This window comes from Lissotriton helveticus, chromosome 4_1 (genome assembly GCF_964261635.1).
Source record: "Lissotriton helveticus chromosome 4_1, aLisHel1.1, whole genome shotgun sequence".
In the NCBI taxonomy this organism is placed as follows: Eukaryota; Metazoa; Chordata; class Amphibia; order Caudata; family Salamandridae; genus Lissotriton; species Lissotriton helveticus.
The window spans coordinates 1,068,141,180-1,068,158,125 of NC_136063.1; the positions used below are offsets into that span (position 1 = coordinate 1,068,141,180).

A 16,946-nucleotide genomic window follows, 5' to 3' on the forward strand; every position below is an offset into this window, starting at 1 on the left:
TTACTTCTCTTGCTTCTTTTAGCACTTCTCTTGCCTCTTTCTCCATTTCTCTTGCCTGTTTCGGCACCTCTCTTGCTTCGTTCTGTACCTCTCTTGCTTCTTTCTGCATCCCTCTTGCCTCTTTCTAACCCCTTGTGCCCCTTTCTGCAACCATCTCCCATCGTTCTGCACCTCTCTTGCCTCTTTCTGCATCCCTGTTCCCTCTTTCTGCAGTTCTCTTGCCTCCTTCTACACCTCTGTTGCTTTTTGCTGCACTTCTCTTGCCTAGTTCTGCACCCCTCTTGTCTGTTTCTGTACCTCACTTGCCTCTTTTTGCACCTCTATTGCCTTTTCATCATCTCACTTGCCTCTTTTTGCACTTCTCTTGCTTTTTTCTGAACCTCTGTTGTTTCTTTCTGCAAATCTCTTGTCTCTTTAATTACTTCTCTTGCTCTGTCTGCACCTTTGTGGCTTCTTTCAGCACTTCTCCTGCCTTTTTCTGCACTTCTCTTGCCTCTTTTTGCACCTATCTTTTTTTTAATATCTTTTATTAATTTTTTCTTCATACGATTACACATACAATTACGCACATTTCATACTGTGATCCTGCAGACATAGATACAGATATTACCATTACGTGGTCTTGGCAGTGGGTATAACGATAACATGTGTGTCTGTATGCGCATATACAATATTACATTCTATGTTGTCGTGCATGTTGCGCCATCTCTATTAAAGAACAGTGTTTACATATCTAGAATGCAAAGTGTTGCCAATTACATAAGTCTTCAAATTCACCCGTTAGCGTCCAAACACTCTTTGATTTATAACACATGTCGGAGCATTACAACTAATAACACACAAGTGATATTCATGAGCATCTCAGAAAATGTTAGATATTATTATTTTAGTGTGTAAATCAATAACTAAGGGTACTAAACAAAAAATAAAAAGGAGAAAAAAAGAATAAACATGATACCAATAATGAAAACATTATGTAGTGTGCCGTCTAGAATATGCTACAGCTAAAGCGCTTTATTTATGATTAGTGAAGGCTGCATTTCGTGCCCTGCCAATGACCGAATGGGTGCCCGAGCGGTGTGTGTCAAAGTTTGTGTTCGTGGAAGGTTTCTAAGGCATGTGGGTTGAGATCGCAGCTCGACAGATACTCTAGGCTTCATCAACACATATAGCATGGTGAACTCACCAGGCGCTATTTCCCTCAGTATCACCTGTCTCCTGCGTAGAAGGTATGTGTACTATAGCGTTAGGATGTATAAGTGCAGTGAGGATGCCATCCCGGGACTGCGCTATTGAATATTTGCGGAGTCCCGTTGTTTCTTCCCTATAAAGGACGGTACTTTCTGCCTGTGCCCACACCTCGAGGGATTTTGTCCAGCTATTCGTCACTGGGGCATCCTTATGTTTCCACCTTTTGGTAATCAGTTTTTTACAGTTAAGAGGCCCAGATCACGGAATCTGGAGTTGACCCTATTTTCCTTAGTGCAAGTGTAGAACCCCAGGAGGCAGACTTCCCACATGCTGGGCACCAGTGTGTTAGTGCACTTCATGAGTGTCTCCACGATCGTGCGCCAGTATGTCTGGATTATGGGGCAGGACCACAACATATGTAGGAAGTCAGCACCGTTTAGCTGGCACTGCGAGCAACAGGAAGTGTTGATTTTAAATATTTGTTTATTTTGTACGGTGAGAAGTAGGCTCTGTGCAGAATATACGCCTGTATGAGTTTAAACCTGGAGTTATGTGGTATGTATGTAGAGCTAGCTGATATGCGTTCCCATTCCTTGTCTGACCAGGGTTGACCTCGGTCTTCAGCCCCGCGTATACGGAGACTTGTTAACGGTTTTAATACATGTGTGAGCAAAGCTGTACTAGCCAGTGAATCACATGCGATCCCTCCCCATAACATGTAAATACTGTATCAGTAGGTGTGTCTGCAATTCAACTGTCATGTCTCCCCACACTAACGTCAGAGTCCGAGTTAAGGCCGTATGTAAAAGGAATTGGCCCACCGGTATGCCATTATCTGTTGCCAGAGTTTTGAAGGGTGAAAGCGCGCCTTCTACATCCCAATGTCTGTTTTTGCACCTATCTTGCTTCTTTCTGCACCTCTCTTACCTCTTCCCCCACCTCTGTTGCTTCTTTCTGCACTTCTCATGCTTCTTTCTGCACCCCTCTTGCCTCGTTCTGCAACCTTATTCCCTCTTTCTGGACCTCTCTTGCCTTAATCTGCAGTTCTCTTGCCTCTTTATGTACCTCTTTTGCTCATTTCTGTTCTTCTCTTGCCTCTATCTGCACCCCTCATGCCATTTTTTGCACCTCTGTTGGTTCTTTCTGTACTGCTCTTGCTTCTTTCTGCACCTCTTTTGCAAATTTCAGCACCCCTCTTCCGTCTTTCTGTATCCATCTTCCCTCTTTCTGCACCTCTCCCTCTTTCTACACCTCTCTTGCCTCTTTTTGCACTCTCTGCTGCTTCTTTCTGCATTTCTCTTGTTTCTTTCTGCTCCTGTCTTGCTTCTTTCTGCACCCCTCCTGCAAACATCTGCACCCCTTTTGCCTGTTTCTGCACCAATCTTGCCTGTTTCTACAACACTCCTGCCTCTTTCTGCACTTATTGACTCTTTCTGCTCCTATGTTGCTTCTTTCTGCACTTGTCTTGCCTCTTTCTGCACCCCTCTAGCCTGTTTCTGCACCTCTGCTGCTTCTTTCTGCACTTGTCTTGCCTCTTTCTGCACCGCTCTAGCCTGTTTCTGCACCTCTGCTGCTTCTTTCTGCACTTCTCTTGAGTCTTCCTGCACCTCTACTGCTTCTTTCTGTACTTTTCTTGTTTCTTTCTGTACCTCTCTTGCTTCATTCTGCACCCATCTTGCCTCTTTCTGCACCCCTCCTTCTTTTTGTACCCTCTTCCTTCTTTCTGTACCTCTTGCCTCTTTTTGCACCCCATTCCCTTTTTCTGTACCTCTCTTGTCTGTTTCTGCAACTCTCTTGCCTCTTTCTGTACCCCTCTTGCCTCTTTCTGCACCTCTGTGGCTTCTTTCTACGCCCCTCTTGCCACATCCTTCCTCTGTCTTTCTGCACCTCTCCTGCCTCTTTCTGCACCTCTCCTGCCTCTTTCTGTACCTCTCTTGAATCTTTCTGTACCGCTCTTGCCTCTTTCTGCACCCTTCGTCTCTCTTTCTGTACCTCTCCTGCCTCTTTCTGCACCTCTCTTGTCTCTTTCTGCACCCCTCTTGCCTCTTTCTGCACCTTTGTTGGGTCTTTCTGCACTGCTCACACTTCTTTATACACCTCTTTTGCCTGTTTCTGCACCTCTGTTGCTTCTTTCTGCACTTCACTTGCCTCTTTCTGCCCCCTCGTGCCTATTTCGGCACCTCTGTTGCTTCTTTCTGCATTTCTCTTGCTTCTTTCTGCTACTCTCTTGTTTCTTTCTGCATCCCTCTTGTAAATTTCTGCACCTCTCTTGCTTCTTTCTGTACCTCTCTTGCCTGTTTCTGCAACACTGCTGCCTCTTTCTGCACTTATTGCCTCTTTCTGCCCCTTTGTTTCTTCTTTCTGCACTTATCTTGATTCTTTCTGAACCCCTCTTGCCTCTTTCTGCGCCTCTATTGCTTCTGTCTGCACTTCTCCTGAGTCTCCCTGCACCTCTATTTCTTCTTTATGTACTCTTGATTCTTTCTGCACCTCTCTTGCTTCTTTCTGCACCCCTATTCCCTCTTACTGTACTTCTCTTGCCTCTTTTTGCACCCTGTTCCCTTTTTCTGTACCTCTCAAGCCTCTTTCTGCAACTCTCTTATTTCTTTCTGCACCCCTCTGGCCTCTTTCTGCACCTCTGTTGCTTGTTTCTGCACTTCTCTTGCCTTTTTCCACACCCTTCTTGCCTCTTTCATGGCCAAGAAGAGGTGATTTATTACATTCCATTTATTCTGGTGGTAAACGTACTGCTCGCTTGTTATGAAGTGTTTCTCATTCATCTTTATCAGCCTGTTTAGATGTAGGTTTATTTTACATATATTGTACTTCTATTTCCTACTTCAGTGCTATCAACGTCACTTCCATAAGGCAAAGGAAACACTACAACAGTTCCCCTCTGAAAGGCAGTTTGATTTTAGTGAGGTATACATCTTTGGAAAATTTGATACCTTCCAGCGACGACTTGAAAAGATCATTCACGTCTTTGACACCATTACGATCTACTCTGTTCTGCAAGATTACAAAATCGAAGGGCTAGAGGTCATGTCAACGAAGTTTCAGGTAGTATGCAAAATTGCGTTTCTCACACCTTTTGTTTCCAAATGATTTGTTGCATGCACGTAACTTCCATATTTTAGTTTTGTTCTTGTTTAAGTGGTTTTCATTCTGTATAAAAGTCACTTTGTGTAGACTTTATATGGTAATGACAGGTCTAGTGTTATAGAAGTGTGACAAAGCCATATGTCACCTACAGTGTATTTTCTCCCATTAGCCATTTGTTTTTCTGTTCAATCTCTGTCCCACACTTAAGTGAGTGACTTCAACAAGTTGACATTTTAGCATTTACCTTTGGGTAAATTGGATAAAAGTCATAGATGGAACTCATCAGTCGGCATATGTAGCCAGCCTAAATGCATTCTTAATTTATGCAGCATAAATGAAGAATGCATTTAGGCGGAATGTAAAGACAGGTGCTACTGAAATGGTGAGTAAAACATATGGAAACGTTTTTTCTTTTTTCATTTTTTTTGCTAGCTTTGTGCTGTTCGTAACATTCTGAGTAGAGTTTGTCATCTTTATACATTTGGAATCAAAAAGTAAAAAAGTGATATTTTTTACCTACTTCTTTTTCAACGTTGCCATAAAAAGCAACAGTTATATGGAATTTGCGCACATATAATGTAATAGCATGCCAAAATACACTCTTTACCTACTTAAAATTATTTGTGCCATCCTGCTACTTGTTTAGGCCTATCCAGAATGTATTCCTCTTCTGCAGTAGCTCGCATGAATACATAAGACGGTGTTTAATATGAGCCGGTAGTGGCAGGTGGGGCTCACCAGCAGTCATTTTTAGGGTGGGTAATGAAGGCGGTACAGGGTAGAACAAAGGAGTAGTCAGAAAATTAAAATACCTTCCTCTTTAAACCAAAGCTCTAATGGCACTAAGCAATGGAAGCAAGTTAGCCTGGACCTCCTAGAAGAGCTCCCTTGTCTTTTTCATGAAGAAAATATCTAATCATCCTTTAGCTCTTCCATCCACTGACTGATATCCACCATTTCACTTTTATATTGGATCATCCATTCATTCTTTTATCCATCTTTCAATCCTTTACCATTACATCCATCCATTGGCCTTTCCATGCATCAGTCCATCCATTCACACATCCATCATTTATGCATGCACCTATGAATACATCTATCCTCCCATACATTCTTCATTTGACATACCCATCCATCAATAAAGCCTTTCATACATCAGTTGATCCTTTTGTCCATCTGTCTAGCCATCCTCTTAAGATTTTAATTTACTTTGCCATCCTTTCACCCACCCATCCATCTTCTCAGATTTCCATTTACTTTGCCGACCTTTCACCCGCCAATCCATCCATCAATCCCTTCTCAGATTTCCATTTACTCTGCCACCATTTCATCTATCCATCCATCCTCAGATTTCCATTTACTCTGCCATCCTTTCACCCAATAAGCCATCCAATAACATTTTCTCAGATTTCCATCATCTGATAGAGACTGCAGATTCTTTACCTTTGAATTTCCTAGGCGTCAGACAGGAACCAGAAACTTTTGCGTGAGCAGTACTCCTGCGTGCCATCAGATGGCGCCATTTGGCTCTACCGGACGTCGGCATTGTTAGTCAGTTATGATGTCGCGGTCACCTATATAGGCGCCATCCAGGTCCGCGGACGTCAATTCTTTTCTTTCTGTGCCAGTTAAGCGCTGATCCAGAGAAGAGCTACCCCTCTGTCTCTTTTTGATAGACTTCTTTTCACATTTTGTCCAGGAATTGTTTTCTTGTGTGTCAAGGTATGTCCTCCAAACATTCAGGATTTAGGTTGTGGGGCGCCTGTCACCACGCCATGTTGGTAACCGACTCCCATCTAGTCTGCTTGTGGTGTCTCAAGTGTGACCATGACATGAAGTGCTCGGATGGCTAGGCTATGTCGCTGAAGGCCTTGCAGGAGTGATCTTTGAAGCTACTTGCGGCCCACCAGTCGCACTATCGAGCATGACTCCTCAGAGGTCCCGGTCCAGTTGGAGAAAGAGAAGGTCACAGGAGCACTCCAGGAGCCTCAACTCCTCTTCCTCACACTTGAGGTTCTCGGGACAATCGGGAAGAGGCATAAAAAGAAGTCCAAACAGACTTTAACTTCACATCGTCTGTTGACGAGACAAGTAAGGAGCATCAATTCTCTCAGCACGGTTCTGCAGAGCCGGAGCCAGGTTCGACTCCACGCCTTCCCCCATTTCCAGAAGCCGGCGTGACCCCCTCTCAAATGAAGGAAATCTACCAGGCCATGCGCCATACATTTGATCTGGCAGACCCCTCCAATAAGTCTCCGGGCTCTGCAGTGACGGAGATTGCCCCACCAGGTTCTACGCCGATGGCCTTGGCACCGGTGGGGTCTCATGGATCCGATTCTGGATTGACCCCGGTGTGCCAACGCGACCTTCCCCGGCATCCGTACTGAAGTCTATGCCTCCAGCGCCAGCCCCATTCTGATACCCGACAACTCATATTAACGTCGGTCGACTCCGGCACAGACAAAGCCCACAGGTTCTACGTTGTTGCCTGTACATTTTTAGGAAGTTTCAGGCATGGGTGAGGATTGGGAGGGGTCTGTGGATCCTTTGGAACAACAGTTAGGTGTTCTTGTGGAACAATTGGACTGGGTTGAGGATCTTGCAGAAGCCAGTGGACTGGACACATCTCCAGACACTGGTATGCTCTCTCCACCTATTGTGCCTATGGAGGAGGGGCATCTTATTCCATGGGGCATCTTATTCCATGAGGAGAGCAGCAGAGGTCCTTGGCCTGGAGCTACTCTCTGTGCAGATCAGGACTAATCTGTTGACTGAGGGGCTTTAGCCTGCGGCTTCCTTATCCGAACCCCTTGTTCCTTTTAATGAAGCACTGACAGATGTCCTTTTAGGCACGTGGTCCAAGCCTAGCACAGGAGCTCCTGTGAACAGGGCTATTGCAAGCCGCCATTGCCCTGCACTTGTGATCCAAGGTTCCTCAGCCCACACCCCACCCCTAAGAGCTTAGAGCCGGAGCCTTATTTATGAAGGCCTTGCGCCGCCGGTGCGCCACTTTTAAAATGGGAAAAAGAGACGCACCGGCGGCGCAAGGCCTTCATAAATAAGGCCCTTAGTTTTTTAGGCTTCAACGTCCCCTGGCGTGTTCCCTTCTGCTCCTCTGGATAGGGAATCCAAGAAGCTGAACGTGCTTGAAATGAAGATGTTTTCTTCCACCAGCTTGGCATTGCGGTTGGTGAACACAGAGTTCTAATTGGGATGTGTCTTGCTCACCCTTTGGGAAACAGTTGCCTAAGTGCTGCCACTGGTCCTGGAGGAGGCCCAGGCCATTCTTTCCCAGGCAGTGAAAGATGGGAGCGATTTAGCGAGGTTCACCATCAGGTGTGGCTTTGATACAATAGACTCGCTGGGTAGAGCGGTTTCGGTAATGATGGCCTTACGGCACTATGCCTGGCTGAGAATATCTGGCTTCTCGGGTAATGTCCAGGTTAACCTCATGGACATGCCCTTTGATGGGACTTGTCTTTTGGTGAGAAAGAGGCGCTGGCATTGTAGCGCTTAAAGGAATCTCGTGCTATGGCCAGATCCCTGGGCTTCTCAGTTAAACCTCATAGCCAGTCTAGCTTTCTCCTCTTTCATGGCAATGGAAGGGGTTTTTAACCGGGTCAGCCATAATCCAGCCCACGTCCTGCGCAAACTCCCAAAGTTGTTTAAGGACGTGGACGCGGTTCGTTCTGACCTCATGGGAATGGTAGTCAGAAGTTGTCTGCCACCCAGTTTCCAGGAGCTGCAACCTTCAAGCATTTCTAGTTTGGTTATGTAAGGCCATGTTACTCCAGTCGGAGGAAGAACTCAACACCATCTCCTCTGCTGAAGGTCCATAACATCGAACAAATGGGTCTTGTGGATCATTCAGGAAGGCTATTCTCTTCCCTTTCTTTTCCAACTCCTTTACTGCCAACTCAAGAATGGCTGGTGGAGAATCCTTTAGTCTTACTCCGAGAGAAAATTACAGCTCTCCTGGCCAAGGGAGCTATAGAAAAGGTTCTGATTTCAGAACTAGGCAGTGGTTGCTACTCCTGCTACTTTCTGATGCCAAAAAAGAACAAAGGGTTGCAACCCATTTTGGACTTTCGGACCGTCAATCTCTTCCTCAAAAAGGATAAATTCAAGATGCTCAAGTTGGCTCAGGTCTTGTCGGCCCTGGACCACGGTGATTGGCTGGTTGTGTTGGACTTGCAGGATGCGTATTTTCACATTTTTATCCTGCCTGCCCATGAGCGGTACCTACTGTTCAAGATAGGTCACAAGCACTTTCAACTTACTGTGCTTCCATTTGGTCTTACCTGTGCTCCTGGGGTGTTCACCAAGGTGATATCAGTGGTTGCAGCTCATCTGTTTAGGTTAGGGGTGTCAGTCTTCCCTTATCTCAATGACTGGCTGTTGAAGGCATCTTCGCCTCAGGCTGTCATCTCCCACCTCTAGACTACGGCGGACCTCCTGCATTCACTGGGGTTCTGTATAAACGTGCCGCAGTAAAATGTGTCTCCTTCGCAGACGCTCCCTTTATTCTGAGCTGTTCTGGACACAGTGCAGTTTCATGCTTATCCTCCCGAGCAGCAAGTCCAAGATATTCAGGCTATGATATCGATGTTTTATCCTCTATCCTGGATTTCGGTAAGAATGACTCTGAGGCTGGTGAGACTCATGGCTTCCTGCATCCTGTTGATAAATCATGTCAAATGGTGTATGTGGGCTCTGCAGTAGGATCTGAAGTTCGAGTAGGTGCAGCATCAGGGGAATCTCTCCAATGTGCTCCAGATCTCGGAGGGAACTGCAAAACGTCTGCAGTGGTGGTTGATGAACCGCGATTGGGTCAGTGGCAGACCCCTCTATCTTCCCCAACCAGATCTCACAGTAGTGATCGATATGTCACTCTTGGGATGGGGCAGCCATCTAGGGGAGGTGGATATCAGGGGACACTGGTGTAGGAAAGTACCCTTTTTTTCAACGGTTACCCCCCACTTTTTGCCTGACATCTGATGAAATGAAATGAAAACGGGATTTGTAAAGCGCATGGCTGCCCGGGGGCGTCCCAGCGCTGGGATTGTACTAACAACTGAGGAGGGAAATGGAAAAAAAACAGAACAGTGAGAAAAGGAAGGGTGTGCACAATTATTGTGGGAAAAGGTGAGTTTTGAGTAACTTGCGGAATTTATTATGATTAAGTTCAGCACGTAGATGGATTGGGAGGGTGTTCCAAGATATTGCAGCTGCAACTGAGAAACGGCGTCCTCCAGTTCGGGCCTTCTTAATTCTGTGAACCGTGGCCAGGTTGCCATGGGAGGAACGCAGAGACCTATTGGGTTTGTATGGGAAGAGCATGATTTTGAGCAACGAGGGACCCTGGTCTTGTAGAGCCTTGTGTGTTATGCACAAGGCCTTAAACTTGACCCTTTCACGGATCGGCAGCCAGTGAAGTGCCCTCAAGGCTGGTTTGGCTGATGTTCTACGGGGGGTACCTGTCAGGAGCCTTGCGGCGGCATTTTGAGTTCTCTGCAGGATGTTCATAGTTGCTTCAGGGGCTGACAAAAAGAGGGCATTGCCATAATCTAGCCGCGATAGTATCAAACCTTGTATGAGAAGTTTTTGAGAAGGTACTGGGAGCAGAGGGAGGATTTGCCTGGCCGAACGGAGTAGGCCTACGCAAGTACCCGCTGTTTTTTTGGCCTGGGTTTTCAATGAAAGGTCCCGCTCCAGCCAAAAACCCAGGCTTTTAAGCTCAGTCTTGGGTTGCGGAAGGGTACCCAGGCAGGATGGCCACATGGCGCTAGGGAGAGGAGATGTTTGATGTCCCAGTAGCATAAGCTCGGTTTTAGAGCCGTTCAGTTTCAGTCTTGAGTCACACATCCACTGGAAAATCCCTTTGAGACAGTCGTGAATGTTTTTGAGTTGGACACTTTCTAGCGAGAATGAGACCACCATTTGGGTGTCATCAGCGTATGTGATGGTTTTTATCCCAAAGGGGGTAACCACTTCCTCCAGGGGGGCCATGTAGGTGTTAAATAGTGTAGGGCTCAATGAAGAGCTCTGAGGGACCCCACACTGGAGGGGGACAAAATCAGATCGCTCGTTACCTTCGCAGACCTGAGAGGTTCTGTCTCTAAGGAAGGAGGCGAGCCAACAAAGCGCCATATTTCTTACTCCTGAGTTGGACAGTCGCTGGATCAGGATCTCATGGTCAACCGTATCAAATGCAGCGCTTAGATCCAGGAGGATCAGTAACACTGATCCCCCTGAATCCAAGATGCATCTGGATTCCTCCACCACTTGTAAAAGGGCGGTCTCGGTCCCCTGACCAGGGCGGAACCCAGTTTGGGAAGGGCGAAGAAGGTTGTTGGCTTCAAGGAAAGCTGATAGCTGCTGATTAACAACCTTCTCTGTGATCTTGCATGATGCAACCATACTTGATGTGCCCTGGGTCCCTGCTAATCAGGTTCCCAGGCCTGTGTTCTTTCCAGAGACTGTACCTTTGTGCCCACAATTGGCATATCTCTGACCACAGGTAAGCCTCTTATAAAAGGCACCATGGGTACGAATGTCACTGTCACCAGGAAAGGCCTCTACGGGCTGCAGCACCTATTGTGCCAGCCTAAGAGGCCCTGTACCTTAACACCCACACACTGCCATTGCAGACTGGATGTAAAGTGCAGAATTATGAAGCACTTCATAATTTGTTTATGAAGGAACACATCTTAAGTAACTTCATCAATGAAATGTTACATCAGTAATCCAATTTCTCCCCAAGAATTGGGAAAGAAGGTAAGCCACTGGATCAAGACAAATGTCACCAAGACAACCACTGGAGGTCACCAAAAGAAAGGAGTCACAAAGCCTCTGCAGGGGAAAGAGCGTGAGAAACTGAAAGACAAAATACCAGTGTCATAAAGGTTCCGAAAATCCTGGTCAGGGGGCTGGACCCAAGAACTTTTCCCAGCCCACTAGTGGGTGCAAGGGGAAATATGTTGATCCTATATAAGGCTTGGTGTTTCCTCTATAACAAGAAGGGACACCGAACTGGAGATTCTGCCTGTCCCAACAAACCAGCCCCTAGTCCCCCACCAGTCTCTACTGGTATGGCCAACCTCCTGAAGAGATCAATTGTGTGCCCAGAGCAAATCAGGGTTCGCACTGAGGCTGTTTTAGTCTTTGATGGGGAGGGAGGGTTAGTCACTTTGGCTGTCTGGCGCCCTAATTTAAAGAAATACCCACAGTACCCCTTGTTAAATGGGACTGAGATAGAAGCCCTGAGGGATACATGTGCCAGTGTCACCATGGTGAGAGATACATTGGTTTCTCCAGAGCAATACCTAACTGGAAAAACATATCCAGTTACCATTGCTGACATTGTCACCACAGAGGTAGTAAGAAAGAGACTTGCAGCCCGCGGCCTGGGAGCTTGCCAGCCTCTGGGTGAGCGATTAGCCGAACCGTAGGATACCGGAAAATGCAAGGGATTCGGATGAGTTATGCTAGCTTTGGTGTAAGCTAACTGGCCCATGGAGTAGAATACTGATACCCTGGTGCGGCTATCCTCTGTCAGCCAGCTCTGCTGAGGAACCAAACTCATTGTCATCCACAAACTGCATTAAATACAAACAGTACCTTCGCCAACACACTGAAATGCTATGCTGAAGCACCATCCATACTGATACTGCCTAGACTGTGGGGACTTCATTTGCTGTATCTGGATTGGTATCGGAAACAGTGACACTTGGTGATCTTCTGCTGTGTGGTAGTGTGATTCTTGAAGATTAACTTTCTTGAATGGATACAGCGTGAGCCATCTTCATGTGCTGTTTCGCATCTCCAAGGAATACTGTGTGCAGTTGTAAGACATAAACAGGAAAAGAAAACTTACAAGTTAAGGAATCACAGTTTATCCTGAAGAGACGCTGCGTCCAGCCTAAGGGGAAGAACTCACCAGCGGCAAAACCTACGGGGGCAGGACTCGGAGCCCCAGCACTCAGCACGGCTGAGAGAGCACCGGCGGTCCCTCCCCTTTCACCATCGAGGGATATTTAATTTTTTACCTGCTTCCGCGGCGCGGGACGCGCGCGGGCGGACGCCGGGCGAACCCCGGGACAAGGGTGGGCCCGTCCAAGCCCGTTACAGCCAGGACCAGCCAGGGCAGGGCCACCCCCCTTACGCCTACTATCAGCCATTGGGTGTACTTCATTCAGGACTGAACCAAACTGTGACTCTATCTAAAGGTACTGTTTATTATACGCTAAGAAGAGACTATACAATTACATACTATTACATTGTCTTACGGGCCGATTCCCCATGGGTAAGAGGAAAGCCATGGAGGGGGCAGGGGGAGGACCTAATCTATTGCAAGGTCCAAGGAAAGTAAATAAAGCAAAGAAAAACAATAAGAAGTCTACTAAAACTGATGTAATGGACCGCATAGAAACGCTAGTTGAGGAATGTGAAAGTTTATTGCTTAGAGATCCAGCTGCAGACCAAGATACTAGTATACTGCAGGTGGGCGATTCGCCCAAATCCTCCCAGTCAGTGCACATACACGTACCGGAGATGTTCCGTAAATTGCCTGGCCCATGCAAAAAACAGCCTAGCCCTCCCCTTGATTCTAGCCGGCCCTCGCCGAGACAATCTCAGCCTTTGGAGCAACATAGGCCGGTCCACTTAGAGCCTACTGTTGTAGTGTTCTCCAATATGTTTGCGGCCCTGGATGAATATTCGGGCACCCAAAATAATCAGTCAGCCCATGAGTCAGTGCATGCACCAACCGACATCCAACTAGAGGGTGATTTGAATGTAAATAGCAGGACTTCATTTTTGATATCGACCATAATTCTGTTAACAGCGAAGGGAAGGGACCTAAAAGCCCTAGTTTCAGACTTAAGAGCATCAGTGGAAGTGTTAGCGTCACACCACACCCCCCAGAACTTCCCAACAATATCGCAGCCCTTGAATTCATTCTTGAAAAACCCCAGGCAAGCCAGCAGGCCATGCCCTGCACTCAACCAACCATTGAGTCTTATTCCTACAAACATGGCAGGGCTGCCTAAGGGGTCTGAGACGACAGTGCAGAGCAGGAAGAAAGCCATTGCCTGTCTTACCCCACCTCCTCCTACACCCCAGATGCGCCTACACAATACAGCAGCCCAATGTCCACCTCTTGATGGATGGCGATGCCGTCCTATACCCCCAAACCAGACAGTTTTTATGGTCAACGTCCCCAAGGTTGCAGGTCCCGAACATGGGGACTCATTGGGCAATAAGGTGATACATTGGATTAGACATGTAAGGGGTTGTCGCTCACTGATAAAAGAGGATATCGTCAAGGTAACAAGGCATCCCACTCAGCGCAGCGATTGGACACCATTGAGCTCACATTGAAATCCCCTTATCTGGCCGAGGGACTACTGGCATTGGAGTATAGGACCTGCCCTCCAGGCACCTCAGATATACAATTTAGATGCTCACCATCGGCAAGTAATGCCATTAGCAGTGATGAAACTGCCGAGTCCACTGGAGGGTCTCAGCTAGATAACAACGACTGACTGATAGGAACTCCCCACTTAACAGCTCCCCATATGTGTCACCTTGTACCACCTTCTGCATCTAGCATCCCTATTCACATTATTTCTCTACGGAGTGCCTACAATCAGATAGGCTTAAACCAACCTGCCTCTTTCCACTCTCCCCTTAAGACTTCGGATCCTGGACAGATAGCCCTAATCTCAAGTCCATTTATTGTGAATTCTAATGGGGAACCTGTTTGTATCCAGACTGAATTGTTTAATAAACAGGGGTATCGGAAAGTAGACAGTGCGAGCCTGAAGGTCCTCTGCTGGAACATAGCTGGCCTTTCCAAGAAGCTATCCCTTCCAGACTGGTATAGACTTATTGAAGGCTTTGCAATTTGTATTTTTCAAGAGACTTGGAGCCAGGATGTCCATCACAAACCAGGCTTTGTATCCTACTATGTTCCAGCAGTTCCGCCGTTAACAGGGAAAGGGCGCTCCTCTGGGGGGGTTAATGGTATGGATTAGTATATCTCTGGATTGCTCAGTGAAACAAATCCATTGCATTTCCCCTGACCTGCTAAGATTGACCGTTAGGGAAAATAAAGGAGGCAGAACCCTAGAAATTTTTAATATTTATGTTCGGGGAACAAAGGGAGGAGCCGAATCCCCAATAGTTACATCTCTAGAGGCTGAGCTCTCTCATTGCCCTCATGACTCGCACATCCTGGTAGCGGGAGACTTTAATTGCACTTTCGAGCCTCTCGCTGCCGAGGATGTGCTGGACATTGAAGAGGATGATGCGAAACGGGGTATTCCCTCGCTGAACATCCCACCAATAAAAAGATGGACCAAACTGGCCGTCCAATTGAATTCTATGGTCATAGAGTATGGGCTAAGGGCGGCAAATGGAAGGTCAGTGTCTGATTCAAAAGGGGCACACACCTATAATAGGGTGGGTTGCTCCTTGCAAATTGATTATATTCTTTTGAATTACAAATTGTGGCAGCACCTAATAGACATGGTAATAATACCAACAGTCAATAGTGACCACAATCCACTGTCTCTATCCCTAAAATCTTCATGGCTGTCCAATTATGATCTTCGTGGCCCAGAACATCTAATACCAATAAGGGAAGTAATCCCCTCCAACTGCAACACATATTTGAAATGGCATAGAGTCCTTCTGGACGACAAAAAACTTGCTGTCATTAGAGAAACAGTAGCAGAGGCCTTGGGGGCAATGAGCGTAGCCCCTATAGACCCTGTCACCACTGATAAAATCCCGTACATCTACGAAAAAACTATCAGCACACTGAGGAACCTCTTTTGTGTTACCGTTAGGTCAGGCCCTCCCCTAGTGTCCGAGAAGTCCAACGGCAATGACCGATGGTACACGAAAGATTGTAGGCGGAAAAAAAACGCCCTAGTTGCTGCATCGAAAAGCAAATCGCTCCCTAAGATCCAGCTAGCAAGAAGGGACTATAAGGAGGCAGTGACCCATGCTAAAAAAGAGTGGGAAGAGCAGCACTGGCAAGACCTAAAATCAGCCAGTCTGGAGAAGGATGCTGGCCTATTCTGGAGTCTTATCAGATCTAAGACACGCCCTGATAGTGAATCGATTACCTGCAACATCCCAAGCCATATCTGGCATGATCATTTTCTGAATCTTTATTCCACCACTGAGGATGTTGTACAGGAAGGTACACTAACCGACTCCAGTATAGGCCTGGTGGACGGAAATAGTTATCCCTTTCCTGTGAAAGAGGTGGAAACCGCCATTCAGCGTATAGTTCCAGCTAAGGCAGCAGGCCCAGACGGCATCCCAGGCGATCTTCTACGGGCTGATCCCGCGAAATGGGCGAAATTTATTACGATCTCAATTAACGCCATGACAAAGGCTCCCCAGTCCCAGATTCCTGGAAGGGAGCACAGGTCGTCCCCATCTACAAAAAGGGCGCCAGGGACGACCCTGCCAACCATCGCCCAATAAGCCTAATTGACTCAGTACAAAAGGTTGTTGGGAGGGTGGTGTTGGAGAGGATCTTGGAATGGGCTGATGATAACACGATCCTCTCCGACTTCCAAGTAGGCTTTAGGGCCGGTACAGGGACAATAGAGCAGGTGTTCAGGCTGATCCTCCTCTATTGGAAGGTGGTACGGCTAGGCAAAGGCAGTCTTTACCTCGCATTTATAGATCTAAAGACTGCCTTTGACCTGGTCCCTCGAGGGCGCCTGTGGCAGGTATTGACTGAACTGGGGGTCCCAAAGTATCTTCTAAGCCTGCTGACGCGTCTCCACGAGGGCAATTATGCCCAAGTAAGATGGGGTACCCAAGGACAGAAGACTGATAGAATACCGGTGAACAGGGGTGTTTGCCAGGGCTGTGTTTTAGCTCCCACCCTATTTTCTCTGTATGTGAATGGGGTGGTTGAGCATTTAAAGCGAATACCATCTGACGCACCAGCCCTGGCGGGCAAAACAATTCCTACCCTCCTGTTCGCCGATGACACCCTCCTTATCTCCAAGACCCGAAGGGCTTACAGAGTTTGTTAGACAGCTTCCAGTCGTTTTGCAATGACCGAGGGCTGGTTATTCATTCTGAAAAAACGAAGTATTTCGTGTTGAATCCTCCAAAGAACCTTGGGACTCCCCCTGTACTGAACATGGTCCCACTAGAGAGGGTCACCATGTTCGACTATTTGGGCATTCGTATTTCTGAATCCATGCTCTGGAATAGTCATATACAAAAAATGCTCCTGAATCACAAGAGGGTTACGGGGGCAATACTTAAAGATCACCGTACCTCAGTGAGCAGGCCTATCGCTCCTGCAATTGATATATACAAGGCAAGAGGAGTGAGCTCAGCAATGTACGGTGCTGAACTCTGGGGCTTATCCAATGTAGACCAACTAGTGCGATCTAAAATAAATTTACAAAAGAACTTATGATGTTGCCCTCGAGGACCCCTACTAGGACCTTGCAGCAAGACCTAGGGTGCCATTCATTTAGAGACTTGGCCAGACTGCGTCCCCTCCTGCTGTGGGCCCACCTATGGCGGACGCCAGAATTGGCAGGGTATGCGGCAGGGCTAAATGAAATATTGAACATGGACAGATGGCACAAGTTGAAATGGCTGAAGGA

At 47.1% G+C, this 16,946-nt stretch overlaps 1 protein-coding gene across 1 annotated transcript in view; it reads left to right on the plus strand.

Moving 5' to 3' along the window:
- The window catches only part of DNAH5 (dynein axonemal heavy chain 5), a 5,174,212-nt gene that overhangs the window by 664,681 nt on the left and 4,492,585 nt on the right, over nt 1–16,946 (plus strand). The window contains exon 11 of the mRNA XM_078687662.1: nt 4,036–4,251. Coding sequence (XP_078543788.1) covers nt 4,036–4,251 — 216 coding nt within the window. The remainder of the gene's footprint in view (nt 1–4,035; nt 4,252–16,946) is intronic.